General features: G+C 34.1%; 1 protein-coding gene and 2 long non-coding RNA genes across 16 annotated transcripts in view; 1 reads left to right on the forward strand and 2 right to left on the reverse strand.

Moving 5' to 3' along the window:
* The window catches only part of LOC107606362, a 12,025-nt gene extending 1,980 nt beyond the window's left edge, over positions 1 to 10,045 (forward strand). Inside the window, exons 3-18 of one of the 14 annotated variants that reach the window (XM_021106630.1) lie at positions 373 to 521; positions 600 to 696; positions 1,375 to 1,521; positions 1,758 to 1,937; positions 2,037 to 2,099; positions 2,501 to 2,647; positions 2,742 to 2,816; positions 2,956 to 3,012; positions 3,088 to 3,216; positions 3,316 to 3,372; positions 3,527 to 3,586; positions 3,844 to 3,903; positions 3,998 to 4,445; positions 4,568 to 5,490; positions 5,620 to 6,837; positions 7,821 to 10,045. In XM_021106630.1, the coding sequence (XP_020962289.1) occupies positions 1,760 to 1,937; positions 2,037 to 2,099; positions 2,501 to 2,647; positions 2,742 to 2,816; positions 2,956 to 3,012; positions 3,088 to 3,216; positions 3,316 to 3,372; positions 3,527 to 3,586; positions 3,844 to 3,903; positions 3,998 to 4,445; positions 4,568 to 5,490; positions 5,620 to 6,837; positions 7,821 to 9,496 (5,091 nt within the window). In that variant the 5' untranslated portion in view covers positions 373 to 521; positions 600 to 696; positions 1,375 to 1,521; positions 1,758 to 1,759 and the 3' untranslated portion in view covers positions 9,497 to 10,045. Of the gene's footprint in view, positions 1 to 372; positions 522 to 599; positions 697 to 1,099; positions 1,191 to 1,374; positions 1,522 to 1,757; positions 2,141 to 2,500; positions 2,648 to 2,741; positions 2,817 to 2,955; positions 3,013 to 3,087; positions 3,217 to 3,315; positions 3,373 to 3,526; positions 3,587 to 3,843; positions 3,904 to 3,997; positions 4,446 to 4,567; positions 5,491 to 5,619; positions 6,838 to 7,820 lie in introns of those variants that run through there. The other 13 variants (XM_021106629.1, XM_021106632.1, XM_021106631.1 and 10 more) reach the window with 13 other exon arrangements.
* LOC107606363 lies at positions 1,064 to 11,282 on the reverse strand. Its single transcript, XR_001612655.2, has 6 exons — positions 11,161 to 11,282; positions 10,851 to 11,051; positions 10,629 to 10,756; positions 10,045 to 10,114; positions 9,700 to 9,756; positions 1,064 to 1,199 (listed from the first exon to the last, which is right to left on the reverse strand). It is a non-coding gene; the product is annotated as an uncharacterized LOC107606363 (long non-coding RNA).
* Positions 11,601 to 12,554, reverse strand: LOC110264439. The gene is made up of 3 exons (XR_002350621.1): positions 12,405 to 12,554; positions 12,115 to 12,281; positions 11,601 to 11,776 (listed from the first exon to the last, which is right to left on the reverse strand). It is a non-coding gene; the product is annotated as an uncharacterized LOC110264439 (long non-coding RNA).

Raw genomic sequence — 14,232 nt, forward strand, 5'->3', positions numbered from 1 at the left:
TGATCAAGTTTATTATTAATATTAATTATAAGGTAATGTTAGTCAAGACTATTAAATGAATAGAGACATGTAAAAAAAATTTGAAAAATTAGAAATTTGATAAATTGAAGGAACATGGTTTATGAAAATAGAGTAATAGATGAGATGTTAATTTCTAATTGTCGAAAAACTTGTGCATCAATCTTTAAAATATATAAAATAAATGTGACTGGCAATAAAATAAACTGCCGTTAGCATAGGACATACAATTATATATTAACGGTGACTAATGAATTTTATTTAAGATCTTTATGAGGTTATGCACATTACGTCTAGCAAAATGAAAAAGAGCCTGTGCGGTCAACTAATCTAACTAAACTAATGGCTATTTAGGATTATCTGAACAATACACTTTTTGGGATTGTGGGTGAGAGATATTATTTTCCATATGCATCAGCTTAGGCTTTGAAGAGAATTAGTGAAAATGCAACCCGCACAATGGCAATACTGAGCTCACTCTTCTAAGACAAACGACGTATTAGGTATGTCATCTAAACACCACTACATCAATATTCAATATGCCACTAACAACATGTTAAGCAACAACCTGGGACATGTAGCTGTGCAAAGTTCACACAAATCAACACGAGATAAATTGCATACCTGTTTTCTCCGAACTTAGGATTGGATAGTCAGACAAATCAGGCCGATAAGAAGGTCAGGTCTTCCTTCTTCCAACCAGAAAGTTTCATAAACCATAGGTGGTAGAACACCTCTTATAGGTAGCGTTTATTTTGAGGTACTGGGATAGAGACTGAGAGACTGAGACTCAGTATTATGTTTGTTGGCTCAGAGACTGGTACTAAAATTTCTGTCTCCGTCCCTAAAATTTCAGTATTTCAGTACCTCCAAAAAGTGAGGACACAGGGGACTGAAATTTTTAGAGACAGAGACTGAAACTTTAATAACATTTTATACCTAAAATACGCTCATTTCAATTAATTAATTCCAATTTTACCTTTTGTAAAAATTAAATTAGAGTTTCATTCTTGTTTTAGTTTCTGTCTCCCACTTTACACCAAACAGAATACTGAGATTTGTTTCTGTCTCTGTCTCTTAGTCTCTGTCTCTCAGTCTCAGTCTTTCAGTCTCTGTCTCTCCACCAAACACTACTATAGAGATCCAAATCAACTCAAGCAGCAATCTTGAAGGTAAATATCCTGAGCAGTATGTAAAACTAAATGAATTTACTACTCACATTCATTAGTAGCACAAATTATTTACCCGCATTGAACATGAATTACATTTTCGAGTTAATACTAAGTGGATATAGCTCTTTAGTAATGCTAAATGTTATTAATAGAGATTGTTTCTTCACATTTGTAAAATTTGCAGTTCATAAAAGGGGAGGCTACTCTAAGAATAAGAGGAAGGTGGATGAAGACTGGACCGACAGATACACAAGTCTATCAAACAGAGAAGTGAGAAGTTCTGCATATGCTGGAACCAGCCTACATAATGTAGACGTTGACACTACATCAGGTGAAGAACGCTAAATAGTATATAATTGATGTATGTAGTTTTAGTAACTTACTACATTATGCTACCATGGAAGTCTAATTCAACAATATCATAAGTTGAATGGATGTATAGGCGAGATGGTCTTTGATTAGATATATTATTAGACAAATGAGCTGCCATTGTAGATTGATATTGAAAGCAGGTCATCAAGACTTTAGTTTTTCTCAACGTTAAGGTTCATATGATGACTAACACAGGTATGGAAGCAGCTGCTCGAAATATTTCATTGGAACAGCCACATAAGACTATGGAGAACAGCAAAAGTCTTGCTTTTAGACCAAGGGTTAACAATGCAGAGTCCATACACGAAAAGGGAAAGACCAAATTACAAACACAGGATGACCGTCCACTTTTGCTGAACAAAGAAATTTACAAGGGTAGTAGATCAAGCGATATTTATTTTGCTTTGGTTAATTATCAGTAAACAAATGTGAGTTTAGTCAATAACTAACTGTGAAACTTATTTGTTTTAATAGAGGACAAAAGGCATGCTAGGATGGAACGATCGTTGAAGATAGCTAAGAAGAGGAAGTCCTCAGGTGTTGTTTACCAACAATCAATACATCTTAGAATTTTAGAGGTTCCCATTTATTCTACTAAACTCGAATTGAAAAGTGAATAATTTTTTTAATGATAAATTCTACCATACATTATACATTTATCAAAGTCATTTATGACATTAACTAACTAAATTTCTTACATTTTTAACCATGGTGGAGAAGCTTATAAACATGCCATCCTATGCACAACAATTCACTCAACTCTTATGGTTGTTATCAATTTGTATAAGATTAATAGTACCTAATACAAGTGCTCTAACCGGTAGATTGAGTTATGAAATGGGATCCATACCATTTGGGAATTAATTTAACAATATATTGTGTTGATATGAGTGTTAATATATGCATAACTAATTTGAGAATAACTTGATTTTTGCCAGGTAATGCAAATTGTGCGGAAAAGTATCATAGAACATTGATATCAGATGATAAGGGAACGTTAATCAACCGAGAAAAATGTGATGGAAGATGTCAGAAATATGCAATGGCAGCAGGAAGCCAACAACCACTAATCCCACAAGCAAAAGGTAATTCAACAGTATTTTCAACTAATAATCAAAATATATATATAGCAAGCCATGTAGTTTGTGTAATCAAATTAATGACTTCCACCCGTGATAGCAAGACATGCTAGGATGGAAAGAGCACTCAAATTAGCTAACAAGAAGCTAAACAAAGTATCTCAGACTCAAATAGGTAAAGCCGAATTATTGATAGTAATCCCCATTATTACTTGATTCAATATTTGATTCACAAAATTAATATGATGTGTAGTTTATTATTACATCTAAGTGTATGCCCATTTCTAATGATAACTTAACCTATTTGGTAAAAGGAACAAATTATACAATTACATCCAGCAAATCTACCATGGATTGGACTCCAATGAAAGGTAAAACAGTCTATCCGAATATGAGTGATAAATTATTAGGACAAAAGTTGTTACAGTAGATACGGATAAATGCAGATTCAAGGGATGGTGCAAAACATGTCCTTATATGTGAACCAATCACAGATGCCAAAAATAATGTTCCAGCCACAATGGAAGGGAGAACTATTTCATATAATTCCGTGGACACCAATATGCCAATACAAGGTGAGCAACGGAAAACACTACACATTATGTTTTAGTGCTTGATTAAACAAGTTAAGTGAAGCATTCTTAATAGGTGTTTATTTATTAACATTATCACAGGTGCTGGTGATCACAGTATATTTAGTAGTGGTAGAGCATCACAGAGAACAAAATCAGGTACCATTTAAAGCTTAAGTTATGAAATTTTAATTACCAATCATTAGTTTAAAACATTTTGCATCGATTTAATTACTAGGAACAATTTTGTTAGCACATTGTTAATAAAATTGCTATAAATACTAAAATATGAACAATCTATCTATTCATGTAGGTAGAAAGGCAAACCAAAGGCGAAACAAAGACGTTAAAAACAATGAACCTACAAACAACAGTATGAGGCAATTTAAAGTCATTATTTTTATTTTTAAATTCAAATCATTATAGCACAAGGTCCAATGCACATGAAGGCATATGAAATAGACTTTGGTTGTTCGGTACTTTAAGGTTCATGGAGTTTAGGGTTATCATAAGGTTTACTTAAAAGGTTTTATTTAATCTAAGTACTTAATTTAGTAATTGAGTTTGTTATCATTGTTTAAATCAGACTGAATTATATAATTGATCCCTAAAAACTCTCGAATCATGCAGGTAAGAAGACATCCCAAAGGGCTAATAGACACGTAAATTCTGGTGAACAAACAAATATGGGTATATGCACATGGCAATTTATTTTCTTAAAAGGATGTTTGATCGAGGGTTAAAAAGCAGATAACATAATGATTTCTAACCTGTGATTTACTAGATTTTGCAGAGTATTTGCACATGGGATATGCAATGTATGAATGTGAACATTGTGCTGCTCTCTTTTGGTACGATGAGAGGTCAAATAAAAATTACAACACAGCGGATCCTAAGTTCAATTTATGTTGTAAAGGAGGGCAGGTGCAACTTCCACACCTACCAGAAGCCCCTAACGTGTTGTATGAGTTGTTGTTCAATAATACTCCCAAGAGCAAGCATTTTCGAGATAACATCAGATCATATAATAGCATGTTCCAGTTCACATCGATGGGTGCAAAGATAGATCGTGGTTTAAATACTTCCAGAGGTCCTCCTACATTTACACTTTTTGGGGAGAACTATCATTTAATGGGAAGTCTCATACCGCCAGAAGGAAACGTGGCAAAGTTTGCCCAATTGTATGTTTTTGATACACTAAATGAGATCAAAAACCGCTTGGCTGCTATCCGGTAAGTAGTAGGTGTATGATTTTATGTTGTACCATAAAACGCTTTCAAAATGTAGTACAAGTTTTGTTAGAGTATATTGCTATATTTAAATTATTATATATGTTGCTTTCATTGCTTTATAGGGGTGAAGATAAAAAAGAAATACATGAAGACATTGTGAGAGACTTAAAGAAGATGCTAGATGAGAGAAATGTATTGGTGAAGGCGTTTCGCATGGTTAAGGATTCGGTCGCTAAAGATTCAAATACCACAGTCAAGCTCAGATTAATCGGCAAAAGAGAAAAAGATGGTAGAAGATACAACTTGCCTTCAACAGATGAGGTCGCCGCATTAATTGTGGGTGACTTTGATATAGATAAGACTGATAGGGATATTGTCGTCGAGACTCAAAGTGGAAGATTACAAAGGATCAACCAACTCAACCCAGCTTACCTGGGATTACAATATCCTTTGTTATTTCCTTTTGGAGAGGATGGATACAAAGAAGATATACCTCTCAATAAACGTTATCAAAATGGTGGGAAAGGGCGCCAGGAGGTGTCAATGAGAGAATTCTTTGCATTTAGAATACAAGAAAGGTTATTTGATGGTTCCCCGTTGTTATATTCAAGGCGACTCTTCCAGCAATTTTTGGTTGATGGGTATTCGATGATTGAATCCTCTAGGTTAAACTATATAAGGCTTGAACAGGAGAAATTCAGATGTGAGATGTACAAAGGAATAAAAGAAGCAGTTTTGAGTGGGGAAACAACACCGTCATCGCGCGGCAAACGTATTGTATTGCCTTCATCATTTACAGGAGGGCCAAGGTACATGATTCAAAACTATCAGGATGCAATGGCAATTTGTAAGGCGGTGGGTTATCCAGACCTCTTTATTACATTCACATGCAATCCTAAGTGGCCTGAGGTGGAAGACTTCCTTAAGAATAGAGAATTAAATGCAGAAGATAGACCTGACATAGTTTGCAGAGCATTCAAGGCTAAACTGGATATATTGATTAAAGACATCCGAGCAAACAAAATTTTTGGCAAAGTTTGTGCAGGTAATGTTGATATTCGAAATTATAAGGTATTTAATTATACAAGTTGTGAAACAAATAATTACATGTTTTTTTGTTCGAGCCCCGAGATGTAATTGTGTGTATCTGATGGATAAATTATTATTCGCGCAGTTGTATACACCATCGAATTTCAAAAAAGAGGACTACCACATGCACATATACTATTGTTCTTACATAAGGATGACAAGTATCCAACTGCTGAGGACATTGATAAAATCATCTCAGCTGAGATACCGGATAAGGAGTTAGATCCTGAATACTATGAAGCTGTGGAGAAGCACATGATGCACGGTCCATGTGGGATGGCTAGGAAAGATTCACCATGTATGGAGAATGGTAAGTGTATACGTCGCTTCCCCAAGAGATTCGTTGAGTACTCAACTGTCGATGATGATGGGTATCCAGTCTACAGACGCAGGGAAGATGGAAGGACTATAAACAAGTCTGGAGTTGATCTTGATAATCGATATGTGGTTCCACATAACAGGCTACTATTGATGAGATATGGGGCTCACATAAATGTTGAGTGGTGTAACCAATCAAGATCAATTAAGTATTTGTTCAAGTACGTTAATAATGGCCATGATCGTGTAACAGCTTCGTTCTACAAGAGTGCCACAGAGAATGCTGACCTGGACGAACACGACGAAGTCAGCATGTACTATGATTGCAGGTACATATCTCCCTGTGAGGCCGCCTGGAGAATCTTTGGTTATAACATACATTATAGAGATCCATCAGTGGTAAGACTAGGGTTTCATTTACCCAATGAACAAAACGTGGTATTTAAAGACCATGAAAACCTTGATGATGTGCTGAGAGAAACATCCGTGAAGGAATCCATGTTCCTAGGATGGTTTCAAGCAAACAAGGATTATACAGAAGCAAGAACACTGACGTATGCAGAGCTCCCCACTAAGTTTGTATGGAAGGCAAAAGAAAGAGTATGGTTGCCCCGAAAAACACATTTTGTGATTGGAAGAATTTTCTATGTGCCTCTAGGATCAGGTGAAAGATATTATTTAAGGCTTCTACTCAATTTCGTCAAGGGACCAACTTCTTTTGAGGATATCAGGACTATAGATGATGTGGTCTATGCTACTTTCAAAGACGCCTGTTATGCACGTGGCCTTTTAGAAAATGAAAAGGAATATATTGAGGCGATCGAGGAAGCCAGCCATTGGGGTTCAGGAACATATTTGAGAAAACTCTTTGCGACACTTTTGTTTTCAAATTCGATGGATACACCAGAACATGTTTGGCAAAAGACATGGACTCTATTATGTGATGACATACTTCATAGGCAGCGAACACTTCTGGACAATTCAGGTAGCATGAAATTTATTTTACTCCAATTATGCATATTATACTCACTATGGGACTATTTTTTTAATACGTGAATATTTTTGTTACCTTGGCTATGTCACATTGGCATAATAAGTTATAACAAGTAGACCATTGATGTTAATATATTTACAGGGAGAAAAAAATTAACAATTTGTATAATAGGCTAGAACGAAGCATCGCATGACGTCCATATGTTGGGATAATTAGATGACGAAGATGTTAACTAAAGCCATATATGTAGTATTTTTTGCATGAGAAAAGTCATTTCGTTACATTATCATTAGAAAGATTTTTATGGTTTAAATTCACCAATGAAGTTTCTTTTATAATATTACAATTGTCAGTAGTGCCATTATATTAGTTAATTCAAATATCTAAATTGAAATGGTGCTTCATATTATTAAATATGTCAGCTAGGCATGATCTATGATTTGGCTTTTTTAAATAACTCGCATTTTTGACAAGTATATGTTGATTTTATGTCTTCTCTTAAGTGGTTAAACATCATAATAAACTAAAACACATGAATTTGTGTCAATATTTTATATAGGCAGTGGCGGAACTAGAATTTTATAATTAGAGATGACAAGTTCTTAAAACTCATGCTAAATCTACAATTTTTTTAGTTTTGGTTTTTTTTTTATAATTAACTTATTCTAAAAGCAATTTCTAAAATTATAATAATAAAAATTGTAGATACTGTATTATGTTTTCAAAGCATTGACAGACAAAAAATATGTATCTTCGCTAATTTATAATAAAATAAATTATTTAGTCAAATTCTAATTTAAAAAAATATTATTGTGGACATAAAATGAAGAGAAGTACTGGAAAGAATGCGTGTTTGATTTTAATATAACAAGAAAACAAATTGTCGATATACTGTTGAGTTATGACAAATTAGGATATTTCTAATGTGATCAACCACTTATTCGATCATGTTAATTTTTTCTGGCTTACCACAGATTTAGTCCTTACTGAAGATGAGTTGAAGGAGTTGACACTAATAGAAATTGAAAAAATTCTGAACAGCTATAACAAGAGTCTTAGGGATTTTCCACCGATGTCAATTCTGGATATGAGTCAACTTAATAATCAAGTGTATGTTGATGGGATGAATAGGCTAATTTGTGATGAGCTCCGATATGATAGAAGACAACTAGCTTTAGATCATGCTTCTTACATGCAACAACTAACTGACGAGCAAAGAGTTGTGTATGAGCAAGTCATACAAGCAGTTCAAAGCGGCAAAGGGGGCGTATTCTTTTTGTATGGTTACGGTGGAACAGGAAAAACTTTTGTTTGGAAGACATTAGCATCTGCACTGAGATCAAGATCACAAGTTGTACTAACTGTTGCATCAAGTGGGATTGCATCTCTTTTACTACCCGGTGGACGGACAGCACACTCACGATTTGCAATCCCACTCAATTTAGATGAATGCTCAACATGCAATATAAAACAGGGCAGCGCATTAGCTGATTTGTTAATAAAGACTAAGCTAATTATTTGGGATGAGGCTCCTATGGTGAATAGATTTTGTATTGAGGCACTTGACAGGACAATGCGTGATATATTAAGATTCAGCAATCCAAACAGCCTTGATCAGCCTTTTGGAGGGAAGACAGTGGTCTTCGGTGGTGACTTTCGACAAATTCTCCCAGTAATTCCTAAAGGGACTAGACAAGAAATTGTTAACGCCACTATAAACTCATCGTACATATGGGATAGTTGCAAGCTGTTGTCATTGACCAAAAACATGCGATTGAAAGCAGGTGACTCCCACACAAACTCATCCGAGTTAAAAGAGTTTGGTGACTGGATACTAGGTATTGGTGATGGTAGCCACGGAACACCAAGAGATTGTGGTGAGAGGATTGAAATCCCAGAAGACATCCTGGTTAAGGATTGGGATGACCCAATAGAGACGATCTGTAAGGTAACATATCCAGAACTATTTTGCGGGAAAAATATTGATGAACATATTGAAGATAGAGCGATACTAGCACCAACATTGCAAATAGTTGATGAGATAAACAACTACATGATGAGCTTAAATTCTACTGAAGCACAAACATATTACAGCTCAGACAAGGCATGCCCAACAGAATCCAACAATGACTTATTGGCATCCATACACACACCAGAATTCCTAAACACAATCAGATGTTCAGGAATTCCAAATCATGAGTTGACATTAAAGGTTGGAACCCCTATAATGTTACTGAGGAATATAGACCATTTTGCAGGATTGTGCAATGGTACCCGCCTGGTTGTCACTAGGCTTGGGAAACACATCATTGAAGCATGTAGCAAGGTTGGAAAGAACAAAGGTCAGAAGGTGTTTATTCCTAGGATGACTCTAAGCCCATCGGATCATCGAATTCCATTCAAGTTCCAACGGAGACAGTTTCCTATAATGGTGTCTTACGCAATGACTATAAATAAGAGCCAAGGACAATCATTGTCAAAGGTTGGTTTATTACTCAAAAAGCCTGTTTTTACTCACGGCCAGCTTTATGTCGCAGCATCTAGAGTAACAAATAGGCAAGGACTGAAGATACTATTGTGCCATGATGCTAATAACCGAACAGAGACAGACAATGTCGTATTCAAAGAAGTTTTTAGGAATGTTTGTTGAAGAGGGCATCTTACAACAAGAAAGTTGCTTAACTCCGTGTTAATTTTGCATTAAACTGAGGCGAAATCATCGCATCAAATAGGTACTCCTTTTGCTCTAGTGTAGACTATTTAATTATGCAACCTTTAGACACATTTATGATATTTAAGTAACTAACTCAGGCATGTATCACTTAAATCTTAATTTGATATGACAGAATTTACCTGGTAGAATGATTTCCCTTAAAATTTGGAATCTTTTAACATCCTATCCCAACTGACCTGAAAAAACTAATAATCATTAGCCAAAACCTAGCCATGAATTGTCTTAAAAAAATTTATTAGTTTACAACCATAGTCTTATTAATTAATAATCAATCTGAAGCAACAACATATCCTTTTATTAATCTTCTATCAGCAGGCGTGAAATTCAATAGTAGAATTTTGGATACAGAGGATTTTGCATTTCATCACAAAAAATGGCAAAGGAAAATGGAATAACATTATGCAGAATATAAACAAAGTTTGGACTATATTCAAAAATATATAAGTAAATAAATTGATACTCACCTTCAAAGGCCTCCTTATAGCGTAGTAGTGATTCTCTAGCAGCTCCACGTCTTAGATACGCCTTCACATTCTGCAGAAAACATAAAATGAGCTACACTTGACAAAACGGATACTTTTTATAGATGTATAAATATTAAGATTGTTAACACACAGCCCAACAGACGTGCATTAACAAGAAAAAGAATACAAGCAATTTCATAATCTCAAAGATCCCAGGAAACTATCGGAATATGGAAATGAACATTATGATCATTATGAAGAAAAACAATTAAGCAATGAAATTAGGTCCATTTGAACTTCTCTGGTAATTGCAAAAGACAGATGTGCATTAGGTAACAGGATGTTACCGGTAGTTCTGAACATGTTAGAGGGTACTGTAACACTTTAAATAGGTTATCAAAGTTTAGAAAACAAGATTTGTAAAAAATGCTACTGTAACATGGTTATCTTCTCACATTCTTATCAATCAAAATTGCATTATTGCACTATTCTTCTCCCAGCTGAAAACTGCATAATTTCATGTGAAACCGTTTAAATAAAGAAATGGACAAAATACCAATTGGCAAATAGGAGAAACCTCATACTAGGCTAACTTTAAGTAAGCAGCCGCTCGGTTACAGTAGTAAGTCGCATTCATGCCATTCAGTTTGATAGCCTCAGTGTAGTAATTAAGTGCCTTATTCCACTGGCTTCCTTTAAACGCTGCATTTCCCTGAAGAATACGCCTTTTATCAGCTTATATCATATTATCCACCTTGCACATATAATGCAAGCTGCTGCTCTTAAAGTAGCAAGATAGAACAAACCTTCTCCTTTAGAAGCTCAGAAGTTTCAATGTTGCCATCGGTATCTGGTAATGGCAAAGAATAGGAGGCAACACTAAATTGCTCTTGAAGAGTTCAATACATATCCAACACTGTATCAAGCAGAAATTTATCAGCCCCATGGAATGAGATGAATGAAACATAAACACAACCACCATTATGAGAACCTAATGGAACTGTAACCTGCAACAAAAAGTATAAAAGTTAGCAAGCAGCTCAAGCAACGTTTCAGAACAAATGAAACTGAGAAAAGGAACAAGATCACCTCTAGCACCTAAAGATAGTAAATTACTTGACAACATCCAGACACGCTAGCAATGCTCGACAATGCAAAAGTTCTGACATGAAACTCAGAAGACAGCCCTTACTTTGTATTAAGCTTTAATGGACAGTTTGCTACAGAAGGAATAACAAGTATTCCATCATCTTGAGGGACAACTAACCAAAATCAGGATGTGTTTAATTGGATGGGATGGAAAGTAGACTTGCCAAAATTTTTTGGTCATTTCGTTGTAAAAATCAGAGATCTAAGTAATTTTGGCATAAATAATGAAATCCATGACAAGTCATCCCACTTATTCGAAAAATTAAATAACAACAGCTTACGGCATTTTATTTTCTGTCTCCAATGATAGAATTAAGATTAACATCACTAAAACATTCAATATTGATAACACTAACTATAGAGCACAATGGATATAAATAAAGAATAAATACACATTTTATAGTACCTTTAGTAGACTTTGAAATGCAGCTCGCATCTCAGTCCGAACTTTATACAAGGTTTTTATATTATTATGAGTAGCATTAAACTATTAATAGCAGCAAAAACACGCTCAAGAACATCACGACCTAATTTGGCTTTGATGGATTTGACCCAATCTTCATGATTGGTTTTAAATTTATATCTGAAATCAGATGAAGAAACACATTTCTAGAATAAATACATGCCATAATATTCTTTGTTTCTTATAGACAGAATATAAAACAATATAAGCATGTAAATACATCACACATCATTTACACACCACAAAGCATTCTGCAGTTACGAAAGAAGTAACCATTCATTGCAAAGTACGGTTCTTTTGAAACTAAAGTTCAAAATTGTTTGAGAGAAATATCCCAGGCAAAGGCATCAATTAACAAACAAAAAAGTTTTTCTAATATCAAAATGAAGAATAGATAACCATATGGTACAACATTGTCTACTACAATAAACTAAATCACAAAGCATATAATAGAATACCCTTGGGTTGAAAGCATAACTGTAGAAAGAGCTTTCAATATAGATGCTGCATCTTCTTGGTCTGTTCATGCTGGATGAAGCTTTAGGCTGGGCACTTTAGAAGTAATGTCCAAAGGATGAAAATTTTTCAGCGCCAACAAGGTGTTAATCAGCACTTTAATACTCACCTTATCACACAACAAATACATTGTCATTTAAACAAGCGTTGGTTAAGGGAATAAGGAGAGCACATTGCAAATTACAATTAAATTTAGCCAAGATCTGAGATTTTTTATATGTGAAATACTTACTATGATAATTAATTAATACTTCAACCCCCGTCTTTTCATTGTTGAACTGGATACCAAACAGTAATTGCAGCACACCAAGTTCAGATAAATCGGGTTTAGCTTATTTTGGGGCAAAAATGGTTGTTGGCGCTGAGAATTTGAATTACTGATACTCTTTTTTGGGAAAGAAACATACTTTTTTTTTATTGCACCTAAATGCCTTCTCATTGGTTGGTATGGTTTAAATATCTTTCTCTCTCATTGGTTGGTGCACCTTAAAAGTCTTTCTCTTAAATTTTATGTTAATTACTAATGGAGAGGATATTTTTTTTTTAATTTAATTTGGTCTCCAATTATATAATTTGTTATATTGTAATGTTTTAGTATATTTTTTGTGTGCTTACGTAATCCAATCAATTTTATTTTGTAAGATTTAAAAACAAATAACAAAATAAAATATTAAATTATTCCATGTTAATTAATTAATTGTTAAATATCACGTAACAGCCATATGATTTTTCGTTAACAAAACAATCAACTTGTGCATTTTGTGGATTTAAAATAAAAAACACAAACTTTAAACAAAACAAATCTTAGAATTTAATATATTGACTTAAATTAGTTTAAAATTTTATTATGTCATCTTTACTTCATATTTTTTTTGTGATGATTTCATCCAATAATTATATGTCTCCTGATCGAATAAAGAAATTTTTGGTATATCCGTTGCTTACACTAAATTATTTTATCAGTTTGAAATAAGACAAATGATTATTATGAAAAGAGTAATTATCAGATTTTATGTTTGAATCATCAAATGGCCCGCGCGTAGTGCGAGTTATACACTAGTCTCAGATTAATAGGATTATAGCTCATTGCCCCATGATAGATGCACTGGTTGAAATGTGGCGTCGTAAGACGTACACTTTCCATCATCCACGTATTGAGTGCAGATTACATTAGAGGATGTCATGATGATCCTAGGACTCCAGTATCATGGCCAACCGGTGATTAGATCACCTGATAATAGTACAAGTGGACTAGAAAATAAGTGTCTAATGCAATTTAGCACATAATGTTACCATAAAGGGAGTGACATCAACTTGACATGGTTTCGCAGCCTAACGTGATAATTACCTTTGACTAATGGGGTTAGTAAGAAAATATATGTAAAATGTCACATAATGTTACTATTTGAAACAGCATTATTCTATGGAAAATCAAGAGTCATCGTGCACTGGAAATTTTTGTCATTGCTTCGATAGTTTTCTGGCATTAAAAAGTTCAATTGAGGTTTCGCATATTTTGTATATATGTACAGATTATTGTGTCGAGTATCATGATATGATTGCAAGGGCATAGATGATTTTCTAGTGCTGCTCCATATGTGGGCATGAGTATAAATGTCGTCAATAGGGTCTTTACTGTTAGATATTAATTTTCTGCTTGTATGTAGGTAAAATTTTAATTTGACGTGATTTTTAAATATTTTTTCTTTTTAATTACCTTCTGAAATTACAATTATGTGTTAGGTAGAATGATTATCAACCGAACAAAATTCAATACAGACATTGAACAATCCCTTATGTGAGGAGAAGGTTGGATGATCTTTCCTCGAATGAACTATGTGTTTTGTCATTTGTGTTTTTTACTCATACTGCAGTTGATTACTATTTATAACATTGTACTTTGATATATATTTTTTTTCTATGGGATGCATACAACTCACGCCCCTTCCACAATATATGATTCTTTACTAATTCTTTTAATTTGTGTATATCCTATTTTATTGTATAAATATTCTTAAATAATTATTTCATATATGTTTTTAAATAGTTTTTGAACATAG

Source organism: Arachis ipaensis, chromosome B07 (genome assembly GCF_000816755.2).
Source record: "Arachis ipaensis cultivar K30076 chromosome B07, Araip1.1, whole genome shotgun sequence".
In the NCBI taxonomy this organism is placed as follows: Eukaryota; Viridiplantae; Streptophyta; class Magnoliopsida; order Fabales; family Fabaceae; genus Arachis; species Arachis ipaensis.